Source organism: Chinchilla lanigera, unplaced genomic scaffold, assembly GCF_000276665.1.
Source record: "Chinchilla lanigera isolate Chin_1 unplaced genomic scaffold, ChiLan1.0 scaffold00004, whole genome shotgun sequence".
Lineage (NCBI taxonomy): Eukaryota > Metazoa > Chordata > Mammalia > Rodentia > Chinchillidae > Chinchilla > Chinchilla lanigera.
The window spans coordinates 32,734,278-32,751,103 of record NW_004955405.1 but is presented as its reverse complement, the minus strand read 5'-3'; the positions used below and the strand labels follow the sequence as shown (position 1 = coordinate 32,751,103).

General features: G+C 42.1%; 1 protein-coding gene across 5 annotated transcripts in view; it reads right to left on the bottom strand.

Annotated features, from left to right (window-relative positions):
• Positions 1 to 16,826, bottom strand: part of Cfap54 (cilia and flagella associated 54) — a 308,158-nt gene that overhangs the window by 285,509 nt on the left and 5,823 nt on the right. For all 5 annotated transcript variants that reach the window (XM_013518543.1, XM_013518547.1, XM_013518536.1 and 2 more), the window contains exons 2-5: positions 12,288 to 12,393; positions 7,673 to 7,816; positions 5,097 to 5,268; positions 333 to 391 (exon numbers count right to left, since the gene is read on the bottom strand). In XM_013518543.1, coding sequence (XP_013373997.1) covers positions 333 to 391; positions 5,097 to 5,268; positions 7,673 to 7,816; positions 12,288 to 12,393 — 481 coding nt within the window. The remainder of the gene's footprint in view (positions 1 to 332; positions 392 to 5,096; positions 5,269 to 7,672; positions 7,817 to 12,287; positions 12,394 to 16,826) is intronic.

Genomic DNA, 16,826 nt, shown 5'->3' with positions numbered 1-16,826 from the left:
CAGGATGGACGGTCCTTTTACCTAAAGATAGGGTAACCAGAAGGGAATTCGTTATCAAGTATGACAAGTAGGACCAGCGGGCAGGTGGAAGGACTCTGGAGAATACTTACCATTTGGGGGAATTCATTTTCTTTTTATTAATACTTCATTGTCCACCACATTTTTGACCTATTATTATTATTATTAAAGTAAAACTGTATACTATGCATATCCACTAAACTTTTATCACAAATTCACCAGATATTCTTTAACATTCAATGTATGGCATAATGAAAATCATAAGGAACAACGGGAAAGAGGGAGGGGGAAAACTAGGTCAGTACATTTCATACCTTCGAAGAATAACCTATGACCATCAGTTTTCTGCAAATGGTGTAAATATAAACGGTACCTGGGTAAGAAAAAGATTGTTAACGTGTATCACACTGAAGTGATGAAAGCTATACTCCCCAACCTCTGCAGTTGAAGTCTGTAGTTCCCAAATCAAGTGTACTCATGAGAAAGTCTCAGGAGACTAGAGAGTCACCATTATAATTTTTCTTATCACTTATAGAGAAAACTCATTAAAATAACGAATACAACCGTATTTCAAATACGTTGACAAGAGAATCATTTAGTATCATTTTAAAGGCAATTCAAGTTCTGAAATATTCTGAACCAAAGAATCTTTAGTGGCATAATTTATGTACTCCAGTTTTATTAATTCACATAAAATCTCATTATTTCCCATGGCTTCTTTAGGGTTGAGAAACTAAAGATTTATCTCCAAATAAGATTAGAATACATATTTAATCAGCACACTACAATGCTGAAACTCATAATAATTTTAAAATCATAATGCATGACAGCTTATATTATATTTATTTGTAGTCTTATGTAACATTTATGCCCTTATTTATATGTCCTCTGAAAAATAGCATTTTATTATAATATGTCTTGGCATCTATCAGGCCACGAATGGAAGGGGCTGAGAAGGCTGTGGCAGATTTGGAGTGGAGACATCACCATACCCCGGCATGCACAGGGCGCTATCATGCTGGAAATGTGCCCAGAGGACGATGACACGCGTTAGAAAGGCATGCGGTGGTGTTGACAAGTGGTCTAAATATTGTCTGCAAAATATCTGATCTAAAATTCGTAACCGTCAAAATTCAACAGCCAGGAAGCCTATGCTCATGTTTAAACTTTAAAAGCTTCGGAGCAAACAGCATCTGCTCCCAAACATCTCCCTGATTAAAACACACCTGTAAGCGTAATAAACACGAGTTACACAAATCAGTGACAAAAACACTGGTTAACTCTGAAATCCTCACGGCCCCTTGAGCGTTACGGAAAAGTTGGTCGGTCTTCAACGCTCAGGGACTCAGCTCTCCGGTGTGACCGTGCTCGGGCTATGGAGTTACTCATCTTATTTAAGACCTACTGAGAAGAAACCACTCCAACCACTCGGCTCTTAGCAGCTCGAGCCCAGAATACATATTATCTCAACTTGGCTTTGTCAGCCTCTACTTTCAGTGTTTAAAAATAAAGCTCTGTAACTGTGTTACTTTGTAGGGGGGAAAAGAGAGTCAGCAAGTAAGGGTATGCACAGGAAACACGCGTTCCCCGCAGAACATGTGGCTCAGGTGTAAACCAGGAGCCTGAATAAACACTAGGGAAGTCAGCAAGGCCTCAGGAGACGGCCCTCAAGAACGACAAGGGCCCTCTGTGTTGCAAAAATGTGCCTCTAACCTTTCCAGCCCAAATATGTCCTGGCTAAAACTGAATAGTTCTTTGACAGTTCAGGATCTTGGCCTGGCTCACAAACTCCCACTGCAGAATCCAGGGGAGGCAGTAAATCGCAGGGCCAGAACGTGGACTGAACTTTACAGTCTCAGGGTATCTCCGGAAGTTTGTTTTGTTTTGCTTTGGTCCAAATCCCAAACATGAGTTCATTGCCCAATCATGCGACTGCTCTTCACCAAAGATGGTCACCATCAAAAAAATGGTCTTAAATAAGATGAGTCTTAAATAAGATCTTAAATAAGGTCTTAAATAAGGTCTTAAATGAGTCTTAAATAAGGTCTTAAATAAGATGAGTAACTCCATAGCCCGACAGTCTAAGTGAGCTGGTTCTGGTTAGTTCAGAAGGATGATATTATCCAGTATTAACACACCTACTTAGGTTTCATAAAGAATCAGGATTGGCCAAATATCTCAGGAGACCAAGAAGAGGTATGTGAAATAGTTCATTAAAAGAAAATAGAAAGCTGGGCATGGTGGTTCACACCTGTCATCCCGGCACTCTGGAAGGCTGAGGCAGAAGAATCACAGGTTCGAAGCTAGCCTGGCCAGGTGTGGCAGCGCAGGCCTGTAATTCCAGCACTCGGGAGGCTGAGGCAGGAGGATCGTTGCAAGTTCGAGACCAGCCTGGGCTACAAAGTGAGCCCAAGGCTACCCTGAACTGTATAGTGAGACCCTGTCTCAAAAAGACCAAAAAAAAAAAAAAGAATCTAGCCTGGACAACTTAGTCACTTAACAAGACTCTGTCTTAAAATTAAAATTAAATTGTAAAAGGGGCTGTGAGCAAAACTCACTGTGAAGGCCCTGGGTTCAATCCCCAGTACTACAGGAAAAAAAAAAAAAAAAAAAAGAAGTTGGCTGAATGAAAAGGTCAAACGTACTTATCAAAATACATCTGACCTTTCACTCAAATGCGTTTTTGACTACTAAAATCTAACTTGTCAGGGGCTGGGGATTTAGCTCAGCGGCAAAAGCGCCTGCCTGGCAAGTGCAAGGTCGTGAGTTCGGTTCCCGGTACCGGAAAAAAACCAAAAAAAAAAAAATAAAATAAAATAAAATAAAATAAAATCTAACTTGTCATAATGTCAGGGTCTGTGCACTTGCTAATCCCCTTGCTGGAACAGCCTCCCCCAAATATCCAGGTGGTTTGCTCCCCAGGTTCCTCCAGGTCTTTGCTCAACTGTCACTTCAGTAAGGCTCCCTGACCATGCTAGTTAAAGTCGCACTGAGGCTCCCTGCCTACTCCAGCCGAGTCCCTGCTCTACCCTCTCCTCACACTTATTCTTCTCCCTAGCCTTCATCATGTCGCACACTGAAATACAATCTCCCTGCAGTGGAAGTAAGCATGAAAACTGTTCTCGTTTATTGTCCGTTCCTGTGTCCCCAGAACCCAGGACAGTGCCTAGCTCGTGGGGTCACTTAGTAAGTGGTAGATGAATACACTCAAACAGGGGCAGCAGTTGGTGAAACAAAGTACAGTGTGTGTATCTCCCACAACCCAGCAACCCCACTCCTGGGCATGGATCCCAGAAAAGTCTCGCACCAGCCTATAAAAGGACGTGTGCAAAGACATTCATCGCAGGATTATTAGAGGTAGGGTGAACCCAGTGCCCGTTTCTATGGTGCATGGAAATCTGGAAAGCATCAGCAGGCAGAGTTAACAAACTGGGCTTCCATACAGGAACCCTGCTACAGTCTAAAACCACTTTGTTGAATAGAAAAAAAAGCGTAGGAAACAGAAAAAGTCTAGAGCATAATACCATGTGTATAAATAAAAAGTTCACACCGAGAAAAGGATAGACAAGATACAAAATTCATTTAATCTTTTCTTCTTTATAAAGAACATTACAGGTTTGTCTGTTGCGTGTCTGTCTGATCTTAAAAAGACTGAAGGTGGAATCCTGCACCCTTTCCACCCACTAAGTAAGGCCCAGCTGCACACCCAGCCCTGTGCCTGTCTGCTGCCCCCGCCAAGAGGTGTGGGAGACCCAGTGGGGAATCAAGGTCATCTGAGACAACTGGGCACAAAAGCTTTACACTCACTGAGCTGAAATCCAAGTCTGCTTCACTTCCAGGCAGCAAATGTGGAGCAGTTCCTTCAGCAAATGTGAAGTCCAATTTCAGCCAAAATATAATTTGGAATGGATGGAGTAAGAAAAGGGTCAGGGGGCTGGGGATAAAGCTCAGTGGCATAAGCGCCTGCCCGCAAGCGCAAGGTCGTGAGTTCAATCCCCGTTACCAGAAAAAAAAAGCAAAAAAAAAAGGGAGGTCAGAAATATACTTTTTTTTTTTTTTTTTCAAACAAAGGATGAAGGAAAATCCAATACATTTTCCTTGGAGTTATTTTGCCCTGATCTTAACACATGGCAAAATACTGTCACTTTTATCTTTTTGCTTAAAACTGTACTATCCATGGGCTAAGGGTGGAGGGTGTAGCTCATTGGTAGAGCACTTGCTTTGCATATGCAAGGCCCTGGGTTCAATTTCCAGCACTAGCATCACAGCAAGAAGAATGGGAGAGGGGACTGCGGATGTAGCTCAGCGGCACAAGCGTCTGCCTGGCAAGCGCAAGGTCCTGAGTTCGATTCCCAGTACCAAAAAAATTTTTTTAATTTTTAAAAAAAGAAGAGAGGGAGGAAAGAAGAGAATATATTATCCATTCCCAGCACCATCAAATATATATGTATACACATAAAATACATTTTAAAATATTTTTTAAAATATATGTATGTGTGTATTTTCCAGAGAACAATATAGTGACTCAGTGTAACCTCAGAAGAGAGAAAAACAAATGTTACATTTTTCTAGCTAAGAGTCACCTCTTTACAGATATATTTAATGTACATATACGTGTATGAATACATGTATGTGTATGGGTGTTCTCAGAACTCCTCACTCAATATCAAGTACAGCAAAAACGTTGCTGTGTGCAGGGTAAAAAGTTCGTGCCAGGGTCTTTGAGGAAAAGACCAGCACACGGGTGATGCTTGGAACCGGTCTAACCTGCAGTGGTTAGACTTGATCCTTACTTATATCTTAAACTTCCCCACTTATTAACTATGGCCCTGCTTTTATAGACCCCAAACTGATTATCCCCACAGCCTCTGACCCTTCCTTCAGTGGAAACCAAAAGACATGTCCTATAAGACCCTACCTGTAAAGATAAACTAAAATGTAAAACAAGTGTTAAAAAAAGACGTTTGATCATGAACCGCACACATTTGAAACTACAAGGTAACTGAGCTGCCATCCAAGGCGGCATCTGCGTAACTCTCTAAAAGATGCCATGGGAAATACGGCTTTTGGGCGCGTACCGTTGAAGACAATCCAGCAAAGATGCTCCTGCGGCAGAGCCGCCTGCATGATGAGCCTTAAGGAGGACAAGACTTGCAGACACTGGCTCACAGAGTCTGTATTCTGCAGGTTTACGTCACTGTCGCACACCAGCTGGTAGGTGCAAATATTTTTGCCATACAAAGCATGAAACTGAAACACATGGGAAAACATAAACAAGAATATAAGTAAGGCTTATGCAACTCAGAAAAGCAGTCCCCAAAATGCAGAAAGCTAAAACAGAAACCATGGTGCTTAATTCGTATAATAGACTGATGTAGAAAGAAACAAGCTAGGTTTCCTTAAAACATCCATTTAGTTAGGATTAACTTTTCTTAGTCAAAAGAAATTCAAAAGCAAAACAAAAAAAGAAAAAGAATCCTATTAGCAAAAACATAAAATTGTGCACACTTGTAATCCCAGCACTCGGGAGGCTGAGGCAGGAGGATCGTTGCCAGTTTGAGACCAGCCTGGGCTACAAAGTGAGCTCAAGGCCAGCCTGAAGTGCATAGCGAGACCCTGTCTCAAAAAGACAAAACAAAACAAAAAACAAAAAATTGACTCAACTTTTGCAAACCCACCCAGTAGACTTTTAACCTGTTTATTGATTCCAATGTGATTATTACCATTTACCCAATTCATCCAACAAATGTTGACTGGGCATCTCTGTCACACTCTTCTAGGCGACGAGCATTCTAAGACAAGGAAGAAATGACCCCTGCTTGTGGCAGAAGAAACAGTTCCCGGCACTCACAGCACTAGGGATGCCTAAGAGGACTGAAGTGGTCACTGAGCTAAATGTCTTTTGTGAGTCTGGATAAAAAGCTGTTAAGTCAAGAGATAAGACTGTAGAGATGCCCGGCCCAGTGTCAGGCCATGGAGAGGGTGTCTGTCATTCCAAGGAATCTGATCTTTAGCCAAAGAGCAAAGTCCAAGTCAGTGGTGATTTCTCCTTTAGAAATAGAATCTGTCAAAGCATGGCTGATGAATTTCAGACCGTGGGGTGGGAGGCCGGGCTTCAGGGAGGCTAGGAGAGACCTCTCCAGTCCAACCAAACAACTATTCAGTGGTCCCCACCACGCCTTGAGATCTGCTTATTAGCCAACTGCTACTGTTCCCAAAGCTTCAAACAGACCTCATTGGGGAAAACGCAATTTTGGAATCAAGCAGCTCAGAGTTCAAATACCAGCCTTGCCCATTGTTTTGCATAGGCTGGGTTGTTTTCTTAATCTCTAATAAACTTCATTTTCCTCATCTGTAAAAAAAATTTAACAGTTCCACCTCTTAGGACCATAGTGAGGCTATAAGATGATAATCCTTATAATACAGTTCTACAGTTCTTTGGGGTTGCTGGGAATCAAACCTATGGCCTCTTTCATTCTAGGCAACTACTTTACCACTGAGCTACGTCCTCAGATTTACATAAGCATTTAGAAGAGCACCTAGCACACAATAACCACTCCGCTAGTGAATTAACGATAGCAATTAACAATAATACTCGCTAACAGAAATAAAACATAATTTTTCTATCAAAAGATCCTCCTGGTACCAGGGATTGAACCTCAGCCTTCGCACACAGCAATATTTCTACACTACCCCCTTTTTTTGATAGTCTCTCTGTATCTTTTTTTTTTTTTTTCCCAGTACTGGGAATTGAACTCACGACCTCGCGCTTGCCAGGCAGGCACTGTGCCGCTAAGCTAAATTCCCGGCCCTTCTCTCTATATCTTAAGTTGTTCAGGCTGGAACTTGTGGTCCTCCTGCCTCAGCTTCCACAGTGGCAGGATTACAGGCATGTACCATCACACCCAGCCAAGACCTACTTTTTTGCACTGTGGGTAAGTTTTGTTTGTGTTTAAAACAGGGCAATAAGCCAGGCATGATGGCGTATGCCTGTAATCCCTGCACTCAGGAGGCTGAGCCAGGAGGATTGCCACAAATTCAGGGTCAGCCTGGGCTACATAGTGAGTTCAAGGCCAGTCTGTTCTATGGAATGAGACCCTGTCTTTAAAAGAAAAAGAAAAAACTAAAATAGGGCAATAATAGTATCTAATTTATAAAGTTATTGTAAGAATCAATTATATTAGCCAGGCATGGTGGTGCACGCCTGTAATCCCAGCACTTGGGAGGCTGAGGCAGGAGGATTGTTGAGAGTTTAAGACCAGCCTCCACTACAAAGTGAATTCAAGGCCAGCCTGAACTGCATAAGGAGCACCTGTCTCAAAAAGACACACACACACACAAAAAATCAACTATATTTACCAAAACACTTTGTAAACTCAAAGCACTCTATAAATATTAGTTATTATAATAACGATAACTTCTGCCAAATGAATTGAGATTGATACAATCCTCAAAGCATTGTTACAAAGTTTAATGAGCTCACTTTCTTATCCTGCCCTGAAAGCAGGATAAGGAAGCATTTATTAAGCAACTTACAACACACGGCCAGATGCTATGATAAACCCATAGAAGGTACTTAGAGGCTGTCCACTAAATGACATGTTGCATCACTAATCATGAAGTGTAGCTATTGCAGCTCCTTTTCCCATCTTACTGTAAGTCTAGCAGTTTTATCTCCACAGCCTTTTGGGAAAAAGATGCTTTTGAATTGATTCACATCTGCTTTATTCTCATCAAAATGGGTACCAAACTGCTGCAGGTATCTTCCATAGCACTGCAAAAGGGCCAGTTTGTATTCCTAAAATAAAAAGAGATCTCAGTTTAAGTTTCAAAATAGCATCATAAGATTAAGTAATATTTTATTACTCTTAATAGTACCAATATTGGTCATTAATATTTCTGCTATTGCTGCCACCACCCTTCTCCAAGCACATAGCATGTGACAGAATCCACACTGTCCACTATATGCATTGTTTTATACAACTCTGCACTCCATGAGACTGCTGTGATAAAGGACCATCGTGATCACGAAGAACATTCACGTAGATACTCTATGTGGAAAAACCTTCAGATACTCAGTAATCCCACATCACTCGATAGTAGTAACCCACACTCAGTACACGGGCAGATGACAGCCTTGCTTCTCTGATGCTCCCGGGGTCAAAATGATGGGAGGAAGGTGAGAAGGCGACAAGGAGAGGAACTGAAGGCGGGGAGTGAGCTGGCTCTCTCATCTTTGAAAGCTACACTACTAGGCCAAGACGCTACGTTCCTGCCAGCATGAGATGCCTCATTTCTGTCACCCAGGTCTTTACTTCTGGGGAGGAGGAGTGGGCTTGACCTTGAGAGTCTGGGGCAGGGGATGTGCACAGTGCTCCAAAACTGATTTTCCTTTTGCTTTTGTTTTTGTTTCTTTCTGGTATCAGGGATCGAACTCACGACCTTGTGCTTGCCTGGCAGGAAGTGTGCCACTGAGCTAAACCCCCAGCCCCCACAAAACTGATTTTGATGCAACCCTCCCTCAGGTCCCTCCACGACAACTGTGTCTCCAGGAAAAGCGGGAGCCGGCTACCTGACCCCGTGGGAGGCTCCCACTTTTGTTTATATTCCTGACGACCTGTTTGTTATGTGCTCGCTAATTAATTCTGAATCTTTCCCATTTTAATTGATTCATATAATAAGTTCAAATAGGTTCAAAACAAGAGTATTCCACACGATGATCTTTACTATAATTAAAATAAGAGTCTATAAATCAAAGTAACAGTCAAGTTCATTTTCAGGATTATGAATGCCTGTTTTCCCATCAGGGAAAAGTAGATAGGACTTTTTTGGTGTTGTTTCTTTAATTGATTTTTTTTTTTTTTTCTTTTTGAGACAGGGTCTTGCTATGCCATTCAGGTCGGCCTTGAGCTCACTTTGTAGCCTGGGCTAGTCTCAAACTCTCAAGGATCCTCCTGCCTCAGCCTCCCAAGTGCTGGGATTACAGGCATGTGCCACCACGCCCGGCGAAAATATGAATTATCAACAAACACATTCCCCTAGGAAAACTATCCCACAGGAGCACAAGAAGAGTATTAGTGTCATTGTTTGTCACAGCAGTATTTGTAATACTTGGAAATTACCTACATGTCCAGTGTGGTAGAGACTTGCTCTTTCACTTAAAATCTCACCCTGCTCTTCTTAACCTTTTTTTTTGTTTGTTTGTTTTTGTCTTTTTGAGACAGGGTCTCATTATGCAGTTCAGGCCGGCCTTGAGCTCACTTTGTAGCCCAGGCTGGTCTTGAACTCTCAACAATCCTCCTGCCTCAGCCTCCCCAGTGCTGGGATTACACATGTGAGCCACCACGCCAGCTTTAATTAAATTTTAAAATACCCTCTAGACCTTTCTATCAGAAACATTCTGAATCCTTAGCTCCAATCCATCATCAACTTGCTTTTTTCACGTCCTCCTCTCTCCACCAATATCCTCCCCACCCACCTGGTTACCCCTCCAACAACACCCACCCCCTCCCCCTCCAGCAACACCCCTCCCCCCATCCCTACCCCCGTTGTGCTGTGCCCTGCCAGCTTCTCAGATGTAAGTAACTTACAGTTCCCTTTACTGTGTTAGCATAGTCAAAATCACACTCCAGTGGAAATCTAAGACAGTACTGAGACATGGGTCCCATGAAGAGGCATGCTAGCCAGGCGTGATGATACACGCCTGTAATCCCAGCACTTAGGAGGCTGAGGCAGGAGGATCGTTGCCAGTTCAAGACCAAAGTGGGCTATAAAGTGAGCTCAAGGCCAGCCTGCACTGCATAGCGAGACCCTGTCTCAACTCAACAAGACAAAACAAACCAAAAAAAAAAAAAAAAGAAGAAGAGGCGTACTGCCTGAGGCCCAGGCACAACTAAAACACCACTTCTACATGCATGATTAGGAGACCAGGTCCCTCCTACCCCGTAGAGACCCTGTGGACCGTCATCCTGTTTGGCGCAGCCTGAGCTTCCTGTCTCCCAGAGCTCTTTCTCCCTTGGACTACAGTGCAAGAATAAAAGCCTTGTTCATGTGCCAAGGTGCTGCTGTAGATTCTTCTGATAGAGCACAAGAAGCCACAAGTCAGTAAGAACATAAATAGAGCTTACAAGGTGGATTTCACCTAGTTTCTCTTTTTCCTATGGTTTTTCAAACTCTATTTTCTCAAATTTCTCAGAACCATGGCCCAAATATATGGGGTTGAGGTTATCTCTTATTTTGGCAGAGGAAAAGAGACCTTAGTTCTTTATTATGAAAGCTCTATGTCTTCTCTTCGGTAAACTCACCTCCCAGATCAAAAGCATTTAAGTCCCTAAAATAGAAGTGGGGGAGAAGCTAAGAAATAGAAGCCTGAGAAACTACTGAACAACCGCCATGTGTGGAATAAATCTCTCAGATAAAGTAACTCTTTGTCCAAGATTTCATACTGTAACAAGGACTTCATGGCTGGGCCTGCAGATGCCTGGCGCGTGACAAAAACAGGATGAATGCCGGCATTTCTACCTTCGCTCCATGTCTCCTTTAGTACCTTCAAACTTTGGGGCAGTTCCTTGCTTGTTAATCACTCAAGGAGTGTCTGTTTTATAAGGTTTTACTAGCCCTAAATTTACCTAGCCTACATCATCTCCCCTCGAAACTGAGGGCACCAAAATAAAAGTAAAGCAAATTTCAGGATTTTAAGGGACATCCCGTTGTCAGCTTTTACAACCTCCATTTCCAGATCCCCTGGAGCCACACCTAGAGGTGTCAAGTCACTGCCCTAAAACTGCAGTCCCCATGCACTCCTGGCTAAAGCAGAGCTTTGCAGACCAATCCACGGCAAAATCACCCCCAACCAGGCGCAGTGACCCCATGACTGGAACCAGGACAACCCCGTAACCAAGACCCGGCATCCCATAATCAGAACAGAATTGTCGGTGGGTATGGTGGCACACGCCTGTAATTTCAGCACTCGGGAGGCTGAGGCAGGAGGATCTTTGCAAGAGTTTGAGACCAGCCTGGACTACAAAGTGAGCTCAAGGCCAGTCTGAACTGTATAGTGAGACCCTGTCTCAAAAAGACAAAAAAAAAAAAAACCCAGAACTTTCCCCTCAAGGGATTATGGCTCTCTCAGAAACAGTTCTGAGATAACAGCCAATCAGTCCAGGACTTAACCAGGAAGACACTATCCAGTTATACAGACACCTTACTATGCAAATCCCAACTCTGGTCATTGTTCCCCATTTCTTTTTTTTTCTTTTTGTCTTTTTTGAGAAAGGGTCTTGCTATGCAGTTCAGACTGGACTTGGACTCACTTTGTAGCCTAGTCTGGTCTTGAACTCACAGTGATCCTCCTGCCTCAGCCTCCCAAGTGCTGGGATTACAGGCGTGCGCCACCACACCTGGCCACCCCATTTCTATAAAAGCCCAAAGCTTCTTTTAGGCCCTTGAAGACAGATCTTACACCTCTTTATCTGTCCAGCACAGTGATGCTGATGAGATCTTCCCTGCCCTCCACCACTGCTTGTCCCCTTGATTGGTGTCACGGGACACAGGACAGAGCTTCCTCTGTTGGAGCCCTCAAGACCAGGGATTTCACCCTAAAACTCCAGTAACATGTAATAATTTGGATCTCTGCCAAATAAATTACTATTATTATCATTAACTGAAAACCCAGCCATGCCACAGTCTTATCAAACCCAGCCCATTGCTGCAGAATTCCAAGACACGGCACTTGTCTGGAACTCAGGAGGATGAGGATGCAAGCTCAGCTGGGAATCTCATACTGGGTCAGAAACAGGGCAGTATGGAATGACTGCGAGAAGCACATCCAGAAGGAGGCGAGAGTCATTAAAACAGGACAGAGGGCTGGGCAACTTTACAGCAAGGCCAGAGACACGAGAGCGGTCCACTGGGCACGGCCAGCCATGTGAAAAACAACAGGAAGCTGTGCCTGGGCGCCTTTGTGCAAGGCGGGAACATGATGACTCAGCACTTCCTGTTGTGCGCCGACCACGCCCTCGCTGACCCCACCCCACCCCCAGCCTCCTGTCCGTTCCCGCCCTCTCCCCTGGGGAATTTGAAATCCAAAAATAAAAAGCAAACACTTTGGTTGTTCTTGTTGTTACTGTGCCTCATTAAAACGTTTCTGTGTTGGTGATTTTTTTTTTCCTAAGGAAAAAAATTAAAATATAAAATGGGAACGGTACAGAGCCAAATAATACTCGTCAGATGAGCTTTATTTTGGCCCTCTGTACCTCACAGGCACTTACTTTCATGTGACAAAGGCTATCTCCAACCTGCAGGAGCTTTTCATTGTAATAGTCCGCTGGCAGCCGGGGGGCGTATTTGGTCCAGATATTGAACAAAGTGGTGGCGCTGTAAAAATTACAAAATGACGTCTTTAAAGTCAGCAGGAACCCTCAATGAATTAGCGAACAATCCTTAAAAACTCACCTTGTGATACGTTTCTCCCATATGCTTTATTGTGAATGTCTAATTATTAATAATAAATGTAATTATAGATAAAATTATGGCTTCCTGTATGCCCAACACTGACTGAGGCCCTTTATATGACATTTTTAAAACCTTCTTCAAAACCTTTTTTAAAACCATTTTTAAAGCGATTTTTTAAGCCATTTTTAAACCCATTTTGTACAGCAGTTTTAGGTTCATAGCAAAATTGAGAGGAAAGTACAGAGATTTCCCATACACCTACACGTGTACAGTCTCCCCCATTCTGAACATCTACCCCCATCTGTGGTACAGTTGTTACAACTGGTAAACCAGCAGTGACGCATACCACCCCAAATCCATACTTTACACCCAGTTCACTTAGTGTTAGGTGTTCAGTGGGTTTGGACAAATGTACAATGACATGTATCTACCGTTAGTATACCACAGAGAGTAAGTTCACTGCCCTAAGACTCCTCTGTGTGCCAGCTATTCGTCTCTTCCTCATCAATGTCTTTGAACCACTGACTTTTTTTTTTTTTTTTACTGCCTCCATAGTTGTTTTTTCCAGAACATCATACAATGGGCAGTCTTTTCAGATTGGCCTTTTTCACTTAGGAATAACCATCGCAGTTTCCTGTCTTTTCATGGTTTCATGGCTCATTTCTTTTTAGCACTGACTAGTGCTACATTGACTGGAAGTACCACGGTTTATCTTTTGCCTCACTTTCTCCAGGACATCTTGGTTCTTCGAAAGTTTTGGCAATTACAAATAAAGCAGCTATAAGTATCGGTGTGCAGGTATTTTATAAGGACACAAGTTTTCAAATCCTTTGGGTGAATACCAAAGGGCAGAATTACTGGATCATATGGTAAGAGTTTATTTACAAGTGTAAGAAACCACCAAACTTGCTTCCACAGTGCTGTGCCATTTTAATTCCCACCAGCAAAAAAATGAGCATTCCTGTTACTCCACATCTTTGCCAGCATTTGATGTTGTCACTGTTCCGGATTTTAGCCTTCCTCGTAGGTGCATGGAGTGTTTTATCGTTGCTTTAATTTGCTTGCCCCGATGACACAGGCTGTGGAGCATCTTTTCATATGTTTATTTGCCATCTTCTGTTTGTCTACTCTGATCCTCCTGCTGAGGTATCTGATAGGGTCTCTGGCACATTTTTTTTTCCAAACGGGTTGGTTTTACTTTTCTTAATGTTGAGGGGTTTTTTTTGTATATTGTAACAGCCCTTTATCAGATATGTCTTTTGCAAACATTTTCTCCCAGTTCATAGCATTTTTCATTCTCTTTATAGTCTTTCATAGATCGTTTCATGGCCTTTTGGCTAAGATCAAGTGCAGGATAGTCTTTCATAGAGCAGAAATTTTTATTTTTAATGAAATCTAGTTAATCAGTTCTTTCACAGATTAGTTTTGGTGTTATATGCAAAAAATCATCCTGAAACTCAAGGTCATCTACATTTTCTCCTATGTTTTTCAAGGAATTTTATAGTTTTGACTTTACATTTAAATATGTGATCCATTTTGAGTTCACTGTGATGGGTATGAGATCTGTGTCTAGATTGCGTGTGTGTGTGTGTGTGTGTGTGTGTGTGTGTGTGTGTGGCTGCCCAGTTTTTTCAGGACCATATACTGTGAAGACCATCTTTTCTCTAATGTGTTGTTCTTGCTCTTTTGCAAGGATTTATTTCTAGGCTATGTACCCTGTTTCATTGACTCGTTTGTCTGCTCTGTCACCAGTATCATATCGTCTTCGTTACTGTAGCTTCATATAAATCCTGAGATTGCGTAGTATCAATCCTCCAATTTCTTCAATGTTGTGTTGGCTACTTTGGACCTTTTTTTTTTTTTTTAAATACTTTGGACCTTTTGCCTACGTGCATTTTCTTTTTGTTTCATTTGTGCAACCACCCCTAGATGAGAAATTGCCCCAAGATGGGAAATAACAATATCCCCGAGGACAGGGACCTTGACATTTTATTCATTGCCTAACCACAAGAACAATCAATACCTAGTACATACAGGCAGTCAATAAATATTTGTTGAAAGGGTGAATGAGTGATAAGGGAAAAATTCCTGTTCTTATTTTATTCTTTCCTCTGAAGAGCTCAAGGGCTCCATATCTAATCTATTCACTTAGCACTATACTTCCTTCCAATAAGTCAAGCATAAAGTATGTAGTATGCTTAAAACGCTTTCAAATCAAAATTATCAGGGTATCAGATCATTTCTTACTTTTTTTGTTTGTTTTTTTTTTTTTTTTAAAGTCTTTTTTGAGACAGGGTCTCCCTGTGCAGTTCAGGCTGGCCTTAAGCTCACTTTGTAGCCCAGGCTGGTCTTGAACTCACAACGATCCTCTTGCCTCAGCCTCCCAAGTGCTCGGATTACAGGCGTGCGCCACCATGCCCAGCAATCATTTCTTACTTATTAACATTTATTCCTTCCTTTTCTCCTAGAAATTATAAATGCCTCTGGAAAAAAATCCAAAGGTCCCTTTAGAGTTATCCTGCCCAATCTTCCCCCCACCCCCGTACCAGGAATCGAACTCACAGCCTCGCGCTTGCTAGGCAGGTGCTGTGCCGCTGAGCTAAATCCCCAGCCCCTAATCTTACAAATTTCTAGATAATTACAGCGTTATGCACTGAGTCCTCCCAACCCAAAGTCATAGGTTAAAGTTCCAACCCCGCGTAACTGCACCGCATTTGGAGATGGGGCCTCTAACAAAGCAATTTGTGTGAAATGAGGACATGAGAATAGGACCCTGGTCTCATGAGCTCTGTGCCCTCACAAGAAGAGATCCAGAAAGCTCCTTCTCCAAGCCTGCTCAGAAGAAAGGCCGTAGGAGAGTAGAGCAGCCTTCTACAGGCCAGGAAAAGAGTCCATGTAAGAAACCAACACTGATCAGACCTTTGTCTGGGATTTTCGGCCTCAAGAACTATGCAAAAGTAAACTGTTGTTATGCCACCCAGGATACGTTATTTTATTATGGCAGCCTGAGCTGACTAACACCCACAGGGATCTAAACTTCAGAACTGAAGATGGATCTAACATTTATGATGTACATGTTGAAATATAAACATTGCCAGGCATGATGGCACACGCCTGTAATCCCAGCACTCAGGAGGCTGAGGCAGGAGGATCATTGTGAGTTCGAGGCCAGCCTGGCCAGCTCACTACAAAGTGAGCTCAAGGCCAGCATGAACTGCATAATGAAACCTTGTCTCAGAAAGACAAAAAATAAACAAACAAAACAACTTCTACAAAATCTGTCACTTCATTTGGGTAATCAAATAAGATCATCTGAGTCACTGATTGAATGGGGGACAAAACACGCCTGCTCCTATGGACTGACTGATAACACCTTGCAGTAGAAACATATATACATGCACTAACAGTAAATGAAAATGCCAAATAAATAACATAGCAAGCATACACCATAGAACTTTAAAAATGCAAAAGACTTTTCATTTTTTTAACTTTTTTACTTTGCTACTTCATGAAATGCCATTTTACAATAAATATAATGATTTCACCAAATGCATCTAATCTTGCTAGCACTCTTAAATTATATATATGAAATAGGTCATTCTTCCAAATCTTACAGGTGAGATAATAATGACTAGGTTTGTTATTCATAAAGGAAAGCACCAGTTTCATTAAATCAATCAAGGTTATATAATAAGAAAAAGAATTTTAGCAAATTTCAAGTTCAGGTTAAGGCAGCAATTAGGAATGGCTTACATAAGGATTAAAAGTACACTATGAAATGTACCTCATTCAAGAAGATAATGTTAGTGTACTTAAAACTGTTGACTGATTATAGCTGCTGCTAGATATGTAGAGCATTCTAAAATAGAAGACCAGGCCAGGCGGGGTGGCACAGCCTGTAATCCCAGCACTTGGGAGGCTGAGGCAGGAGGATCATTGCAAGTTCAAGACCAGGCTGGGCTACAAAATCAGCTCAAGGCCAGCCTGAACTGCAGAGGGAGACCCTGTCTCAAAAAGACACACACACAAAAAAAGAAAAACAGCTGTATAAGTAGAATATCTAAATCTTATGTGCCTATACCAAATGCATATTTGAAAAATAAATCACACTCAATGATATTGCTGGCATTTTCAAAATTTATATTTTAGGCACTGAGAATTTTTATACTTATGGAACCTCCAATAGTTATAAGTAGACACAATCTTTGATTTGAAAACAACCATTTGTCAAATGTGTTATGAACACAATTCCACCTCCTGGACTCCCAAGTGGTCTCTATTCTTCTCCCCTTAGATAGGACAGGATTTATTTTTAGGTTTTTTTGTTTTGTTTTGCTTTTTTGGTTTTTTGAGAC